This window comes from Watersipora subatra, chromosome 7 (genome assembly GCF_963576615.1).
Source record: "Watersipora subatra chromosome 7, tzWatSuba1.1, whole genome shotgun sequence".
Classification (NCBI taxonomy): Eukaryota; Metazoa; Bryozoa; class Gymnolaemata; order Cheilostomatida; family Watersiporidae; genus Watersipora; species Watersipora subatra.
In genome coordinates, this window is record NC_088714.1 from 28,863,021 (window position 1) to 28,878,739 (window position 15,719).

A 15,719-nucleotide genomic window follows, 5' to 3' on the forward strand; every position below is an offset into this window, starting at 1 on the left:
CAGATGGCATCCCCTTACGTTTAGCCAAGCCAAACCAGAGCCGTGCCGAGTCAAGACCAAGCCAAGCCGGGCCGAGCCATGCCCAGCCAAGTTGAACGGAGGCGGAGCTTACTAGTTATATAAGCTCGAACATTTGTGTAGAAGAGCAGAGCTATTCTGGGCCTGTTCATTGCCTGTTACTTGAGCATTTATATACAGCTCATGAACTAAGCAGAAAATATATGTATGAACTCATGCACCGAGTCTTGTACTAGTGGAGGAAAGTGAAGGACACACAAAACCTTTACAATATTATAATATGATCTTATTAATAATTTTTAAATTACAGTAGTAATGCATTTTGTTGACCTTTTTATAAGGTTTCAGCGCATAAAACCAACGGCCAATGGCATGTAAATTGAGCAGAGTTTTTGCAATTCATGACCATAGCAGGCCATGAAATTATTTTTGTATATGTGCGTGCGATTCTTTGAATAATTGCTTTGAATTAAATTAGCCAGTTTGCTGAAAGTATACCAGAGTTGTACGGAATATTTTGTATAAAATTGATCATTTTATAATATTTTAATGTTGATGAATCTATGGTAGCCTGGTGGGACCAAAGATTTGGCATTAGGAGCCACCTGGCTTTTCTGGTAGCAAAAGCTATATAGAACAATTTTCTGGATTTTGAAGTAATGCCTTTGACTGAAACGAATAGTTGCTTTTTTGCTATTTTCAATTATATAACAATATGTATATATATATGTATATATATATATATATATATATATATATATATATATATATACATACTTGGTAGTAACACTTTTCAATAGTTTTTTGGTAGCTCCAATTTCGATTGTCGATTTTATTGTGCTTGACAGAATCTTTTATAAGAAACATCTTGATCCGTCTTGGAAAGTCTTAGCTTTAACTTTACTGTCATCCTTTGAATGTTTGCCAATTTTTTTTGTACATGCTAGATAAGGCCTAAAATTGAGAAAAACTTAAGGACAGCAACATATCATTTTTCCCTTACCATATCATCAAGCTGCATCGGCAACTCATCCGCATTCCAATTTCTCACCACAACAATGTTTGCTTGAAAAATATGTCCTGTTGCATTGTCATCAGCGTGAAGAGCGCACACCTAAAATATAGAACAATTGGTACTTGGGTACTGCTATATCTATTATAGTAGCCCTCTTGTTCCCCTTGTCTACCACCACTATATCTTGTTGGTTTGCTAGGACATGCTTGTCAGTCTGGATGTAGAAGTCCCAGAGGATCTTAGCGCGGTCATTTTCATTGACTTTACCAGGAGCTTTCCACCAGTGTTGTGGTTTATTAAAACCATACTCATCACATGGGCTTCTATACACAACACCTGTGACATGATTATGCCGCTTATTGTATGCATTTCCTGCTACATGTAGCTGCTTGCATCCACTGATGATGTGTTGAATGGTCTCAAGTGCATCTTTTCACAGTCTGCATTTAGGATCGTCTCTAGTGTGATAGATTTTTGTTTAGAGATGCCTTGTTGGGAGCACTTGCTCCTGTGCTGCCATGATTAACAACTCTGTATTAGCTGTTAGGTTTAATTTGTTCAGCCACATATATGTCTGGTGAAGATTGGCAACCTTAGATATTTGTTGGTGGTGTGCACCATGAAGAGGTTTCAGGTGCCAGTCAATTTGCTCATCATCAGGACGAAGCTCTATTGTCAGAGCAGCCGAATGAAATTCAGCTAGCAACTTATCTGAAGTAGCCATGGAGGCTGCATAGGCTTTGATGCTTTGTTCTTCTTCTTTCACTGTCTGCTGTACACTTTTAAGTCCCCTACTGGCATCTTTCCTATCGAGATACAATCCAGTAGTATCAGATTTTGGGTGGGGTGCTTCATGCATGGTCAGAAGTTTACGAGTTGCTATATCTGTTTCCTTGATGGCTTCCTCAGTCCATTTTGTTATGCCTGCTGGATATCTTATTACTCGAAGTGCGTAGGTATTTATTGCCATGACTTGTTTCTTGGAATTGAGTTGGCTCCGTAGGACCTGCCGAAGGTGTTTCTTGTATTCGGTAATGGCTTTGTGACGTACCTCGGCTTTGTGGTTGATGTTGCTTTGCATAATCCCCAAGTACTTGTACTTAATAATGGTCTATATATATATATATATATATATATATATATATATATATATATCTACAAGCTGAATGCCCAGACAATAAAAAAGTCTTCGCAAAGACAACTTAATTTCATTCAACATATAACAACAGTTACCATTCTAACTTTTAAACTTCATATCATAAGATAAAAGTTTTGTACAGTTTAAAGAAATTGAGAGAAGAAACTAAACAACTGTCAAGATGTTAAGCCGTGAAATAATTAGCAATTAGCATTAATTCTTTTTTGTGTTTGTTTGCCCACAGCCATATTATTCTTTTTTTTCTTTTTCCTACTACTCACACTTCATACTGCTCTGTTTCTCTTTTGCATCTTTTTCTTTTCTACTTTTACATTTCTCTCTCTCACACCTTTTTGTCTCCCTTGTTTATTTCCTCCTATCTCTTTGTTTGCCCGTTTCGCTAACCTTCTATTTTCTCCTTTCTCTTTTTGTCTCCTTACTTAACTATTCTTTTTTACTCATCCCTATTCCTTCCCATTCCACACTCATTTTTTCTATTGATCTCCTTTCTTTCCCATTTTTTTCAATTTTCCATATTTTCCGTTCTAATATATTTTCGCTTGCAACTCTCTTTCTCTTCCTTTTTCCCTTCTTTCCTTCTCTTCCTCCCTCTCTTCTTCTCGTCCTTTCTCTTGTGTGCTTTTTCACTCTTTCTCTCTCTCTTTCTTTCTCCTCCCCTCTCTCTCCTGCTCTCTCTCTCTCCCTCTCTTTTTTGCATTCTTCTGCTCTTCCTCTCCCCCTTTCTCTCTCTCTCTCCTCTTCCCTTTCTCTCTCTTTTTTTCCTGTTTTTTTTCTCTTTCTCTCTCTCCCTCTTTGTCTTTTTTTTCTTTGCTCTCTTGTCCAATCTTGACTCTTCTTTCCAAAGCAAATCTCAAAAAGTTTTTCTTTGCTTGATTCTTGCGAATTGGTAAATTTTCCTACTGTATAACTTATATAAAGCTTTACTTACACTGAGGTGAGAAAGATCTCCACACCCAAAACTTTGATTCACATTTAGAATGTGCACATCTCCCAACTGTAATGCGAGGAACAAAATCAAGTTGTCCAAGGTTGGGTCACTCTTCATAGGATCTGCAGTTCCTTGACAGTCCAATAGAATGATTGCTTTCTATAAAAAAACATTCTTGGTCAAAATCTGTAACTCACCCAGAATTCCATTTAGTCAACAAATGAAGGTAAGGGTGCATTCATCAAAATTTCCTCAGTACTTCTATTATTGACGCATATTTTGTCAAGTTGGTAGAGTAGTCATGTACATCAGTTAAAGGCAAACTAGAATAAATTCCTACTGTTTAACCACAACTTGATGTTACTTATCATGGAATGCCATAGTGGCATCTTTGTGATTGTATTTAATTCCAAATAGTTTGGAATTGCCCTTTCATGCTCCTGAGCCATCAGCTTAAGCTTATAATGACATATACATATATATGCATCAACTAGTATGAGTGTCCTTGAACTTCAATAACAGTAACTAGAAAATAGGATCATTTAAAATTGTTTGGAGATTAAAACATAAAATATTTTGCCGCAAACTAGTGCAGTCTATGGGCATTGAGGTTAGGTTATGCAGAGGTGAGTATATACAGTGGTGATACAAATTATGGAACCGCCTTTGAGTTTTAGTATATAATGCGCTATAATGGCTCTCATATTAGTTATATTCAGTCCAGATATGAAAGGTTATATATCATTAGAAAGGAATTTTATCAGCTGTCACATTGTTTAATTTTTTTCTGCATCCAAACATAATTCCATCGCTTGTGCAGTTAAAAGTGCAACTAGTCAGGGTGTCTCATAACAAGTCATTTTTTTAAAAAACAGTAGTTTGGTGAATGATGTCTAGAATTTCCAAATTCTTGGATCTGCCCAGTTTAACAATCATCTAAGACACCAATTGCATTGAGTGAGACGTTGTGCATTATGCAACATAACCCAAATAGTACTGAAAAGTTCTTCTGCTCTCAGTAAAGGTCATTCTAATAACTTCATCATCATACCTCAACATCTCACGAAAGAAAAGCGTGCTGTAATAATCTACCTTCAGCAACAAGGGAAATCGCAGAGGGAAATTGCAAGGGAGGTAGATTGCTCTAAGAAAGGTGTATTTACAACAATCTGCAGATGGAAGGAAACTGGTCAAGTTGAAGAAAGGGCTGGTAGGGGAAGGAAAAAGCTAGCAACAGATCAAGTGACCAGACGCCTAGCGAGACTTTCTTTGGTTGATAGACATTTAGCCAGTCCTCTGCTAGCCAAAAAGTTAAAAGAATCAACATGTACAGAGTTAGCACCATCAACTGTTCGCCAATCATTGAGAGATAATGGCTTACAAGGCTGTAAAGCTCATAGAAAACCTTTGTTATCATCTCGACAAAAAATGGCTCGTTTACAATGGGCCAAAGATCATGTGAATTGGTCACCAGAAAACTGGAGAGCAGTATTATTCGGCGATGAGAGCACACTTATTGTGCAAAAATAGTGCAGGCACTAAAAGAATCTTGTGCATAAAACAAATATGTGGATAAATCTGTGGGCAAAAATTAGGAATCACATGATGAATTGGTCATTTGCTATTATGCGTTTTATAAATGTGACCAGCTTATCATGATATAACTCATGCAGGTTTAAAGACAAGACATACGGCAATAATGGTCTTTACTACACAATATTTACAATGGCATATTTGACAGCGATAAACTCTGAGTATATACACTGCATGTTACTGGTTCACTTAAGGAATACATACATTATTAATCAGCTTCGGGTACACATACATCCAAATTCCATGAGTAACACTTTTCTGGCCACACCTCCATTCCCAACCCCTGATTGGCATGTCTCTCGCAACCTTCCATCCTTTATCAGTTTGAAACTAAAACATGTTTATAAATGCAACACACGCAGTCATAGACACCATGATTGTTTTCTGTTCAAGTATGTTTGTAAATGTGATTGGAACAAGCGAAAAGCTTTCAAAAGATGCAAAAATAGATGAAATAAATAATGGAAATATAGGGTTCTCACTGTTTCTGTTATAGAAAATGCACTATAGAGCATTGCAACAATTTACATAACCTCATAATTTATTGTTTGAGAAATTAATCTCAAGTCTACTAGGCAACTTTCATGAATACTTTAAAAAGAAGCCTTATAAATTAATAAATTATATAGGAATCATGTCAATGATATTTCATGATTAAAATACTTTTACTTACCTGACTATAGTAGTCCAGGTAAATCTTGAATAGATTGAATAAAAAGGATTTACCAGATCGGTATTTGCCTGAAATACTTATAACATACACCTTCGTGTCTTTATTGCCAGGCACTTGATTCAGTAGTTGTTCTAACATTCTTAGATCATAATGAGGAACTTTCTCAGCCAGCTTGATGATTGCTTCAGGCTTCTGTGAAGTGCAGAAACGTACATAAAATGCATATTGCTTGTAAGTAACGACAACCCAATGAAGTGATGTAAAAATTCGGTGAAACTTTATAGCCATGTGTGGCTGAGAGAACTATGTATTAGAGATAGATTAATCTTTTGGGTCAGATTGTGTAGAATTATTTAGTAACCAGGTGAAAGTGTCTAATTAAAAGTTTACTTAAAGCATGTCAATAAAAATAAGTTTGGTATAGGTATGGCTGGCAAATTATAAGTTGGTTTTGGTAGCCAACAGCAATAAAAGCTAGATTCATAGATAGTAAAATGCCGGTAGTGAAAAGCAAAAAGACAACTTGGTCTTCTAAACTATTACAAAATAAAGAGAGCTTATGTAGGCAGATAAAATAAAACTCACAATAAACAGTCCAGTTATTAGCTGTGAAGCAAAAGTGCATCAATAAACTCGGTTAAATTACCTGATTAAATAAATGTTTTATTGTGATTAGGGCCATAAGCCAAAGATGTATTGAAAATATAAAAAGCAAGTTCATTACTGAAATTCTGCTTGCTTTGAAACTCGTAGAAACCTACATTAATCATCATAGAATTAATGAATCATGAAATAAGTAGTGCTTTCAGGCAATTTTCAAGTGATGATCAAACTAGTCGCTGCTATTTTAGATGTTTAGTTTGACTGAATAGAAATATGCGTCTATAAGAAAGAAGGCCCTTGTTAAACTGTGAATAAACTTTTTCAGTATGTGGTAGGTATCATAGATGTGGCTGCCGAAATGAATCAACCCTGTCACTTTCGCTAAGATCTCTGCCAAAAAATATGCATTTTACTAAGTTAAAAGAGAACAAAATTATATGAGTAAAAGCCATCAAGTGCTATTCACAAAACAGCAAGCCCCTGAATTACAGCTCAGATAAGTTGGATAGATTTAAACCATAAATGTCACGCACAACTTTTATCGTACTTTCTAGGTAAATCAGCCACGCTGATTCCGATTTTGTACTCAAAATAAAGATTGGTCCACTAACCTTAAAAGTCATTTAAGCCTTTTTAAAGCGTTTCAATATTCGTTTCGAAAACAACACAATCGGCATTACAAGCTCCGCCCGTAAATATGTGACGAAACCTAGATTTTTCAGGAACGGAAGTTTGGAATGTTTAGTTTGATTTAGAATAATAGAGATGGGTGTCTTAAAACCCATTATTATCTAAATCCTGCCTGTAAAATAATCTCAGTCTTTTAAAAAGGGTATATAAACTATTTAAACTTGCTCGCAGCTTGTTACATGTAAAATAGGCTGAACGCCGAGAAAAATGAGCTCAAAAAGCGTGGTTTTATCACAAGCTAGCGTTGTTATCGCGCTTTTTTAAATATACAATGTTAAATAGCTTATCTACCTTTCAGAAAAGACTGAGATTATTTTTAAGGCTGAAGTTAGATATTAATGAATTTTAAAACACCCATCTCTATTATTCTAAATAGGTCTAAACATCCCTAGTCTAAAAGTTAGGTTATGTCATGCATTTATGGGCGGAGCTTGTTATGCCGGTCGTGTTGTTTTTGAGACCAATAATAAAACGCTGTAAAAAGCCTTCATTACTTTGAAAGTTAGTAGACTAATCTTTATTTTGAGTACAAAATTGGAATCAGCCTGTCTGATTTACCTAGTGAATACGATAAAAGTTGTACGTGACAGTTATAGTTTAAGGAAAAACACTAAGACCACAGCTGGACACAGACTGCTCATTGTGCCAAAATTGGATGAGCTGTCTCATTCCTTAAACCGCATGTTAACAAGAACTGCTGAAATAGACTCCTGATGCTTGTAATACTATTAGCCATTTTTTTCAGCAAAATCAGGTTTTCATAGATATAAGCAAGAGGTTTCTAAGCATTAATCAGGTTTTCATAGATATAAGCAAAAGGTTTCTAAGCAATAAAAAGTGCTATTCAACAACTAGGAATAGTTCATAGAGTTTCTATAACAAAGGCTATTAAAAAAGTAGTTAACCGCATAGTGCATAATACAACACAAAAGTAGTCTTTAAGTCTTCCAGGCCTTCTGCTGCATCTGGCCAATGTTATGCACCGCTTCTTTCAGCAATAGGAAAATTATTATTTCATAGTGTGAAATTATTGTTTAAGTTATGTCTTAGTAGCTTGACACTTTAACAATACCACATCAAAAAATGAGTATGGTTTCTAAGCGTAGCATGCTGGATTGTTTAGTAAAAAACAAACAACCAGGTGTTACTAAAGAGCACTCAGAAAGTTAGCAAGGAAATACAAATTTACCCATATTACTAATTGTCTAATGCATGTGTGTCAAACTCATGCCCGCGGGCCACATCTGGCCCACCTTGTAATCAGGGCTGTCTATCTGTTTGAAAATGGTACTGCGGAGAGAGTCTGAGAGGAGTGCCGAGCACCCGCTCGGTAGGGGGTCCAGGGGTTCCCCCCCCCTCCCGGAAATTTTTTAGTATAACTACTCAAATGGCGCAAATCAGCAAACTGGGCTCCTGATGGGGCACATGTTCTGACAGCAAATTTGTCATTATAAACCACTGTTTTCTAAACACAAAATTGTCTATTGAGATTGTCTTTAACAACGCTTATTAAAAATATAGTGTGAATGAAAGCTGCTAAAGGGGTTGGCCACAGCTAGCATGAGGTAGAATTATCAACAGGTACAATGCTGAATGGTGTGGGGGACGAGTTGTCTTTTATGAAATAATTCAATTAAATAATATTGGGGAGTTGAAAAGTAAAATTAATAGAGCACCATGTTAAAAATTATGCACTTATACCCATAGTCTATAATACTGAGCAAGTAGTAGTAATACCCATATGCAGCTTAAACACTGTGGTCCAACAGTGTGCTCCATCAATGATCTCTTAGGGTTGCAGTTGAATTTGCAAAAAATGCACTTGGTGATGAGTAGGATAATTTAGGCATCAATGATACCTCTCGCAAAGCGCGTAACTTAGTGTTGTTACCACAGATACTGATTCAATATGGCGGCGCCAATAAATGAAAATTTTGTGTTTCTTCAGCTTTTAAAAGATTTATTAAAATCAAGCAAAAATGATGTGAATTCCGGAATTTTGAGCCTCAAAAAATGGTACTGTCATGGCGGTAGCTGCAGTATAGAAAATACGGCCTTGCTTGTAATCAGACCTGACCAGCAAGATCATTTTACATTATTGTTATTTGTGGCCCTTTGATATGGAACACTGATGACATAACACTGCACAGAACTGCAGATCCAATAATGCAACGCTTCAGCTGCCTTGCTGTGTACTTCTTAGGTCAATTTAAGCTGAAAGAATAACTGCCACGAACAACTTTCATTGCTTATTTCATCGGTAAATCAGACACACCGATTCCGATTTTGTACTCAAATTAAAGATTGGTTCACCAACGATTCAATATCAGTATCGTAGTCGACGCAACAAGCCCCGCCCATAAACACGTGACGTATCCTAACTTTTTAGGGATGGAAGTTGGGGATGTTTAGTACGATCTATAATTATAGTGATGAGTGTCTTAAAACCCATTATTCTCCAAATTCAGCCATGAAAATAATCTGTGTTTTCTGAAAGGTAGACAAGCTACTTAAAATTGCTTGTAGCTTGTTACAGGATGTTTAACAGACTGAACACCAAGAAAAATTAGCTAAAAAAAGCACAGGGTTTTATCACATGCTAGCGTTGTTATTGGGGTCAATTGTAAGCTAAGTTACGCCACAGAATTAACGTTATGCACTACATAACCAACGCCTTCAAAATGACATCATTTTGGAGAAAAAATGCTAATTAATCTCAAAACTGTTTGCAATATTTTATTGAGGCAATAAATATAAAAAAATAATGTAACAATAGTGATCAGCGTAGTTGATTTGCTATTTGAAATTTCTACTTACAGGATTGTGGCAGTTATTGTTGAAGTTTATTTCAGAGTGATATTCCTGTCTGTTTTTACTCATATTCTGGTTCAAAAACATTTGGTTTTAGTACTCAACAATGTTTATCTTGTTTGGCCCATGACCTAGATTGTGTTTTGAATTTTGGTTCCTTGTACAATTGAGTTTGACACCCCTGGTCTAATGTAGGTAAGTAGCAAAGGTGCTTCAGAAAGGTTAATTTCAAATGTGAAGTATTTATAGTACTTTTACAAAAAGTATATAAAATTACAGATGAGCTCTTTTACTATACTTGAAACAGTATTATGTCAAAGCAGCCATATCATGAATTTTTTAAACCTACGAATGATCAATAGAAAGAATGAAATTTATCTATGAAGATAATTCTTACACGAATGATTTGTTGACTGTGTGTAGTAGGGGAGATTGTAGAATAATAAGGTACTACGAGGGTCAGACCAAATACCTGTGGCAATCTGTGTGTAGTAGGGGGGATTATAGAATAATAAGGTACTACGAGGGTCAGACCAAATACCTGTGGCAATCTGTGTGTAGTAGGGGAGATTATAGAATAATAAGGTACTACGAGGGTCAGACCAAATACCTGTGGCAATCTGTGTGTAGTAGGGGGGATTATAGAATAATAAGGTACTACGAGGGTCAGACCAAATACCTGTGGCAATCTGTGTGTAGTAGGGGGGATTATAGAATAATAAGGTACTACGAGGGTCAGACCAAATACCTGTGGCAATCTGTGTGTAGTAGGGGGGATTATAGAATAATAAGGTACTACGAGGGTCAGACCAAATACCTGTGGCAATCTGTGTGTAGTAGGGGAGATTATAGAATAATAAGGTACTACGAGGGTCAGACCAAATACCTGTGGCAATCTGTGTGTAGTAGGGGAGATTATAGAATAATAAGGTACTACGAGGGTCAGACCAAATACCTGTGGCAATCTGTGTGTAGTAGGGGGGATTATAGAATAATAAGGTACTACGAGGGTCAGACCAAATACCTGTGGCAATCTGTGTGTAGTAGGGGGGATTATAGAATAATAAGGTACTACGAGGGTCAGACCAAATACCTGTGGCAATCTGTGTGTAGTAGGGGGGATTATAGAATAATAAGGTACTACGAGGGTCAGACCAAATACCTGTGGCAATCTGTGTGTAGTAGGGGAGATTATAGAATAATAAGGTACTACGAGGGTCAGACCAAATACCTGTGGCAATCTGTGTGTAGTAGGGGAGATTATAGAATAATAAGGTACTACGAGGGTCAGACCAAATACCTGTGGCAATCTGTGTGTAGTAGGGGGGATTATAGAATAATAAGGTACTACGAGGGTCAGACCAAATACCTGTGGCAATCATGAAGTTCTTATTGAAGATGCTAGTGTTCATTACATGATAAGCAAAAGATGAAAAATAATTTTAGTTATCAACATTTCCACACAAAAATCTAACAGATATGGTGAAAGAAATTGCTAAGCACTAAAGCTTAGATCAACCTGAGACATATGAAGTGTAACTGCCCGAGCAAGGTAACTTATATCATAATGATTTGCTTTATGAGTATTTGAAAATATGCTGTATTGTTTCTGTGTAATTAGGTGTAAGTTCCTCCAGTATTAACCCTCTCTTCAAATAATTGTTCAGATATATATATAGCTATTTTCTCATAAATCTGCAATCAACAAAATACATGTAGATTCTAGGTTTTTTTATAAAACAAGCCAAGTTATTCCATCATATTATTGAAACAGCAAATATCTCTAAGCCATGAAGGTTATTTCTTCCAAGCAGTTTCAAACCAAAAATATATCTTATTTAGGAAAACTTTTCAAAGGCGCTGTTTTCACACTATTTCCTTGTGATAATTTTTTGTAATTAAATGAGGTTTAGATAAATGACTGCAATTGACAATTGAACTTATTTTAGTTAAAGAAGTTCAATCTCAAAATCGTGCAATAGTTTGAACTCATGTAGCTGCTATATTGGTATGTTGAAGTTTACATGTAAAACAATGCTGGTTATTACTATTGCTAAAAACATGCTTTCTCTTCTCCTTTTATTTCTAGTACAGCCAAAGTTATCACTGTCTATATACTATAACAGGTATAATGCTAGTATTGTTTTTGCTAGTAATAAAAACTGGGAGTTATCAGCTCACCGATTCTTCACTCCCCATAATGCTTGTAGTAGAACTATAAGATTCACCACATCAGAGGTAGAAGATTAGCTAAAATAACAGAAAAGTTTAAAATCTAGAACAATAATGCTTATATGATTGCATACAAGCTGCTACCAGCAGTTTTTTTCATGGTTCTCAATGACTCTGGACCAATTATAAAATAACTTTTGTTTCCATAGACCACCTTTTGAAAAAACCGCATGTTTTAGTAATTTTATGTTATTTACTTAAAGATATAAAAATAAGTTTTTAAATAAAAGTTGTCTAAATAAATTTAGGCAAATATCGCTAGAAGTAATGTTTATTTAATTGCAGCTAACAACTTCCTGGTAGTGGAGAGCTACAGTAAAATAACTAAAGAAGTGCTGAATTTTCCGTAGATAATTATTGGGAGTAGGAAAATGTAACATCATATCTTTAAGACTTAGACTATGTCCAATCAATGTTTAAAATTAGAAAATAGAAAAAGTGTGAACACTCGGGAACTTGCAAATGCAAAAAGTTAGAACATTATAAATATAAAATATTTTTCTCTGATGCTAGGAGAGAGTAAATACCATTGAAGATATATAGCAACAGAGAAGAGATAATTTCTGCAAGAGAGTAAAAAATAAGATAGAGACAGGCAGCATTGCTAGCAATCGAGCTTGCCAGTTTTGAAAATCTGTTTTCATCTCATTCAACCATTTTAAAAACAAGAACTACAGTTTAAAAGCCAACATAGGTTAATTAGGAAAATAAATGTTTATCATATTGTAAAGGAATTTGCCGACCTTCACTTTGGCACGATCAAGAGTGGTGGATAAACAGGAGAAAATAAGTATGTACTTTTCATTCGTTCTATTTATGGAGGAAAATCCATTAGTCAAAGAGCTTACGACTTCTGCTCGTCTCTCTTATCAAGCGCTCCTTTACGTAAAATTATTTACTCGTTCTGAATAGTGGAACCAAGTAAAGAAAACCGACTAACAATGGAAATAAATTAAATCACTAATGCGTTGGCATGGTTATAATACACTAACATTACAATAACATTAAAAAATAAATAAAGGCAAAACATAGTAGCGATATAATATAACGAACAAATTATTAACGATACATTAAAAAGAGCAAACACAACATGCAAGATATATACATATAGGAATATTTATAAGAATAAGAAAGCCATGACCAAGGTCCACCACAATTTGATGAACTCTGACACAGTTGAGTGTCAACCACTGGTAGCAGTATCTTTCACTATATACGTAGATGAAGAATTACCCTATATCTGTGATGAGTGTAAGACTCAGGCACTTTTAAAACCGTATACTTGTGCTACTACCATACTGATGTTTAGCCATATTTATAAGTATTGATTGAAGATTATTTTCCAGAATAATTTATTTGACAGAGGAGCTCACTACACTGTCTGAGTTAGACACAAAGTTAGCAATAAACTAGCTTTGAACCACCCCAAGGCATGTCTTAGCAAACATTTTTTAGCAACTAAATGAGCAATAGATCTAATGCAGCAATTAGATGGAGTAGCACCAATGACTATAGCTCATTAATATTTTACAAAAAACAAGATTGATTGGAGACTAGTAACTGTTTTACTGAGTGAATACTGAGTGAAGCCTTCTATATTTGCAGTGAACTGAAAATCAGAATAGTGACTCACAGCTCTAGTGTTAAGTATTTAAGGTGTAAATTAACACAGAGTCAATTATTCAACACAGTCTATGGGGTATACGTGTATATATCCATGATTAGTGTAATTTGCTAATAAAAACTAAAAATTTCAGCACTTTCTGTGTCCGAAATAAATAGGTATTATGTAATAACTGTGCTAGTTACAATATAAACTGACACACTCCAAAACACCCTCTGACACATTATTTGCTAAAACACATTTAATGAGAGCATAATACAATCATACTAGAAAAAAAATAGTTTTAATACTATTTATCTACAGGTATATATATATATATATGCATGTATATATAATATAATTACATATAAAAAATTGTTTCCTCACCCCGGATACCCCGTATGGGTGGTAAATTCTGCTCTAACTCGGGTCTCCTACCAGAGACATGGGAGTTTGAGCACTCGCCTCAAGATCTTAGCTGCTCCCAATAGCGCACTTTTCTGCAACTCACCTGGGTTGATTACTGTTGGTATTTGGGCAAGACACATTTTACGCGCCGGTGTTATTGCGCCCAGTGCCCCAATGACTACTGGGATTACAGTTGTTCTTACATTCCAGCATTTTTCAATCTCTTTTCCAATAGGAAGATATTTCTCTACCTTTTCTTTTTCTTTGCTGGCTATATTGTAGTCATTTGGTACTGCTATATCTATTACAGTAGCCCTCTTGTTCTCCTTGTCTACCACCACGATGTCTGGTTGGTTGGCTAGGACATGCTTGTCAGTTTGGATGTAGAAGTCCCAGAGGATCTTAGCGCGGTCATTTTCATTGACCTTACCAGGAGCTTCCCACCAGTGTTGTGGTTTATTAAGGCCATACTCATCACATGGACTTCCATACACAACACCTGCAACATGATTATGCCACTCAGTGTATGCGTTTCCTGCTAGCTGCTTGCATCCGCTAATGATGTGTTGAATGGACTCAGGTGCATCTTTGCAGTCTGCATCTAGGATCGTTTCCAGTGTGATAGATTTTCATTTGGAGTTGCCTTGTTGAGAGCACTTGCTCCTGGGCTGCCATGATTAGCGACTCTGTATTGGCCGTTAGGTTTCCTTTGTTCAGCCACATATATGTCTGGTGAAGATCGCCAACCTTAGATATTTGTTGGTGGTAAGCACCATGAAGAGGTTTCGTGTGGCAGTCAATTTCCTCATCATCAGGGCGTAGGTTCGTTGTAAGAGCAGATAATTGAAATTCAGCTAGCAACTTATCTGAGATGGCCATGGAGGCTGCATATGCTTTGATGTTTTGCTCCTCCTCTTTCACTGTCTGCTGTACACTTTTGAGTCCCCTACCGCCATATTTCCTATCAAGATACAATCTAGTAGTATCAGATATTGGGTGGAGTGCTCCATGCATGGTCAGCAGTTTACGAGTTGCTATATCTGTTTCTTTGATGGCTTCCTCAGTCCACTTTATTATGCCTGCTGGATATCTTATTACTGGCAGTGCGTAGGTATTTATTGCCATGATTTGGTTCTTGGCATTGAGCTGGCTCCTTAAGACCTGCCGAAGGCGTTTCTTGTATTCGGTAATGGCTTTGTGACGTACCTCAGCTTCATGGTTGATGTTGCTTTGCATAATCCCCAAGTACTTGTACCCTTCTTCTATATCTTTGATGGTATCATTTGGCATTCTTAGGCCATCTGTGAGCATAGAATGGCCTTTCTTAAGAATTAGCCTTCCACATTTCTCAATACCGAAGGTCATTCCGATGTCCTTGCTGTATACCTGAGTGAGGTGTATTAGCGAATCAATGTCTCTTTCTTTGTTAGCGTACAGCTTGATGTCATCCATGTAGAAGAGGTGGTCTATATATATATATATATATATATATATATATATATATATACAGTGAAACTCGGTTAACTCAAACTTCAAGGGACCGAGCGAAAGTGTTCGAATTATCAGAGTGTTCAAGTTATCAGAGCACTGTCACAAGTTCATGTATTTACTTATTTATTAGTAAATACATGAACATATACAAACTATAATATAAATCAAAAGAACAAATGGCTTGTTTCAAATTAAATGCTTTTAATGTAAAGTTTAAAAGGTTTTATCAAAAAGTATAAAGATTTTTCTATCACTTGAGATTGGTTTGTTGTTTGAGGTGATGCTATTGCCAGGACGTTTTTTAGATTGACATTGGCAAAACTTGATCGTTGCTGAAATGCTCAAAAGAAAAGACATCTTTTTCTTTTTAGCGTTTTACCCAAGATCAATTTTGCCGATTTTTCTTGAAGTAAATCCAAATATTACCTTACTTTACCTGGCATTCGTTAAGAGCAACACTCTGAGGCAGTTCAATTAAAAGTTTTACGAGGTTTA

General features: G+C 35.9%; 1 protein-coding gene across 1 annotated transcript in view; it reads right to left on the bottom strand.

The window, feature by feature from the left end:
* LOC137400634 (guanylate-binding protein 4-like) overlaps positions 1–14,612 on the bottom strand; it is a 55,665-nt gene extending 41,053 nt beyond the window's left edge. Inside the window, exons 1-6 of the mRNA XM_068086965.1 lie at positions 14,507–14,612; positions 13,985–14,232; positions 5,387–5,578; positions 4,918–5,043; positions 3,121–3,279; positions 1,022–1,132 (exon numbers count right to left, since the gene is read on the bottom strand). Coding sequence (XP_067943066.1) covers positions 1,022–1,132; positions 3,121–3,279; positions 4,918–5,043; positions 5,387–5,578; positions 13,985–14,232; positions 14,507–14,612 — 942 coding nt within the window. The remainder of the gene's footprint in view (positions 1–1,021; positions 1,133–3,120; positions 3,280–4,917; positions 5,044–5,386; positions 5,579–13,984; positions 14,233–14,506) is intronic.
* Between the last annotated feature and the right edge of the window lie 1,107 nt (positions 14,613–15,719).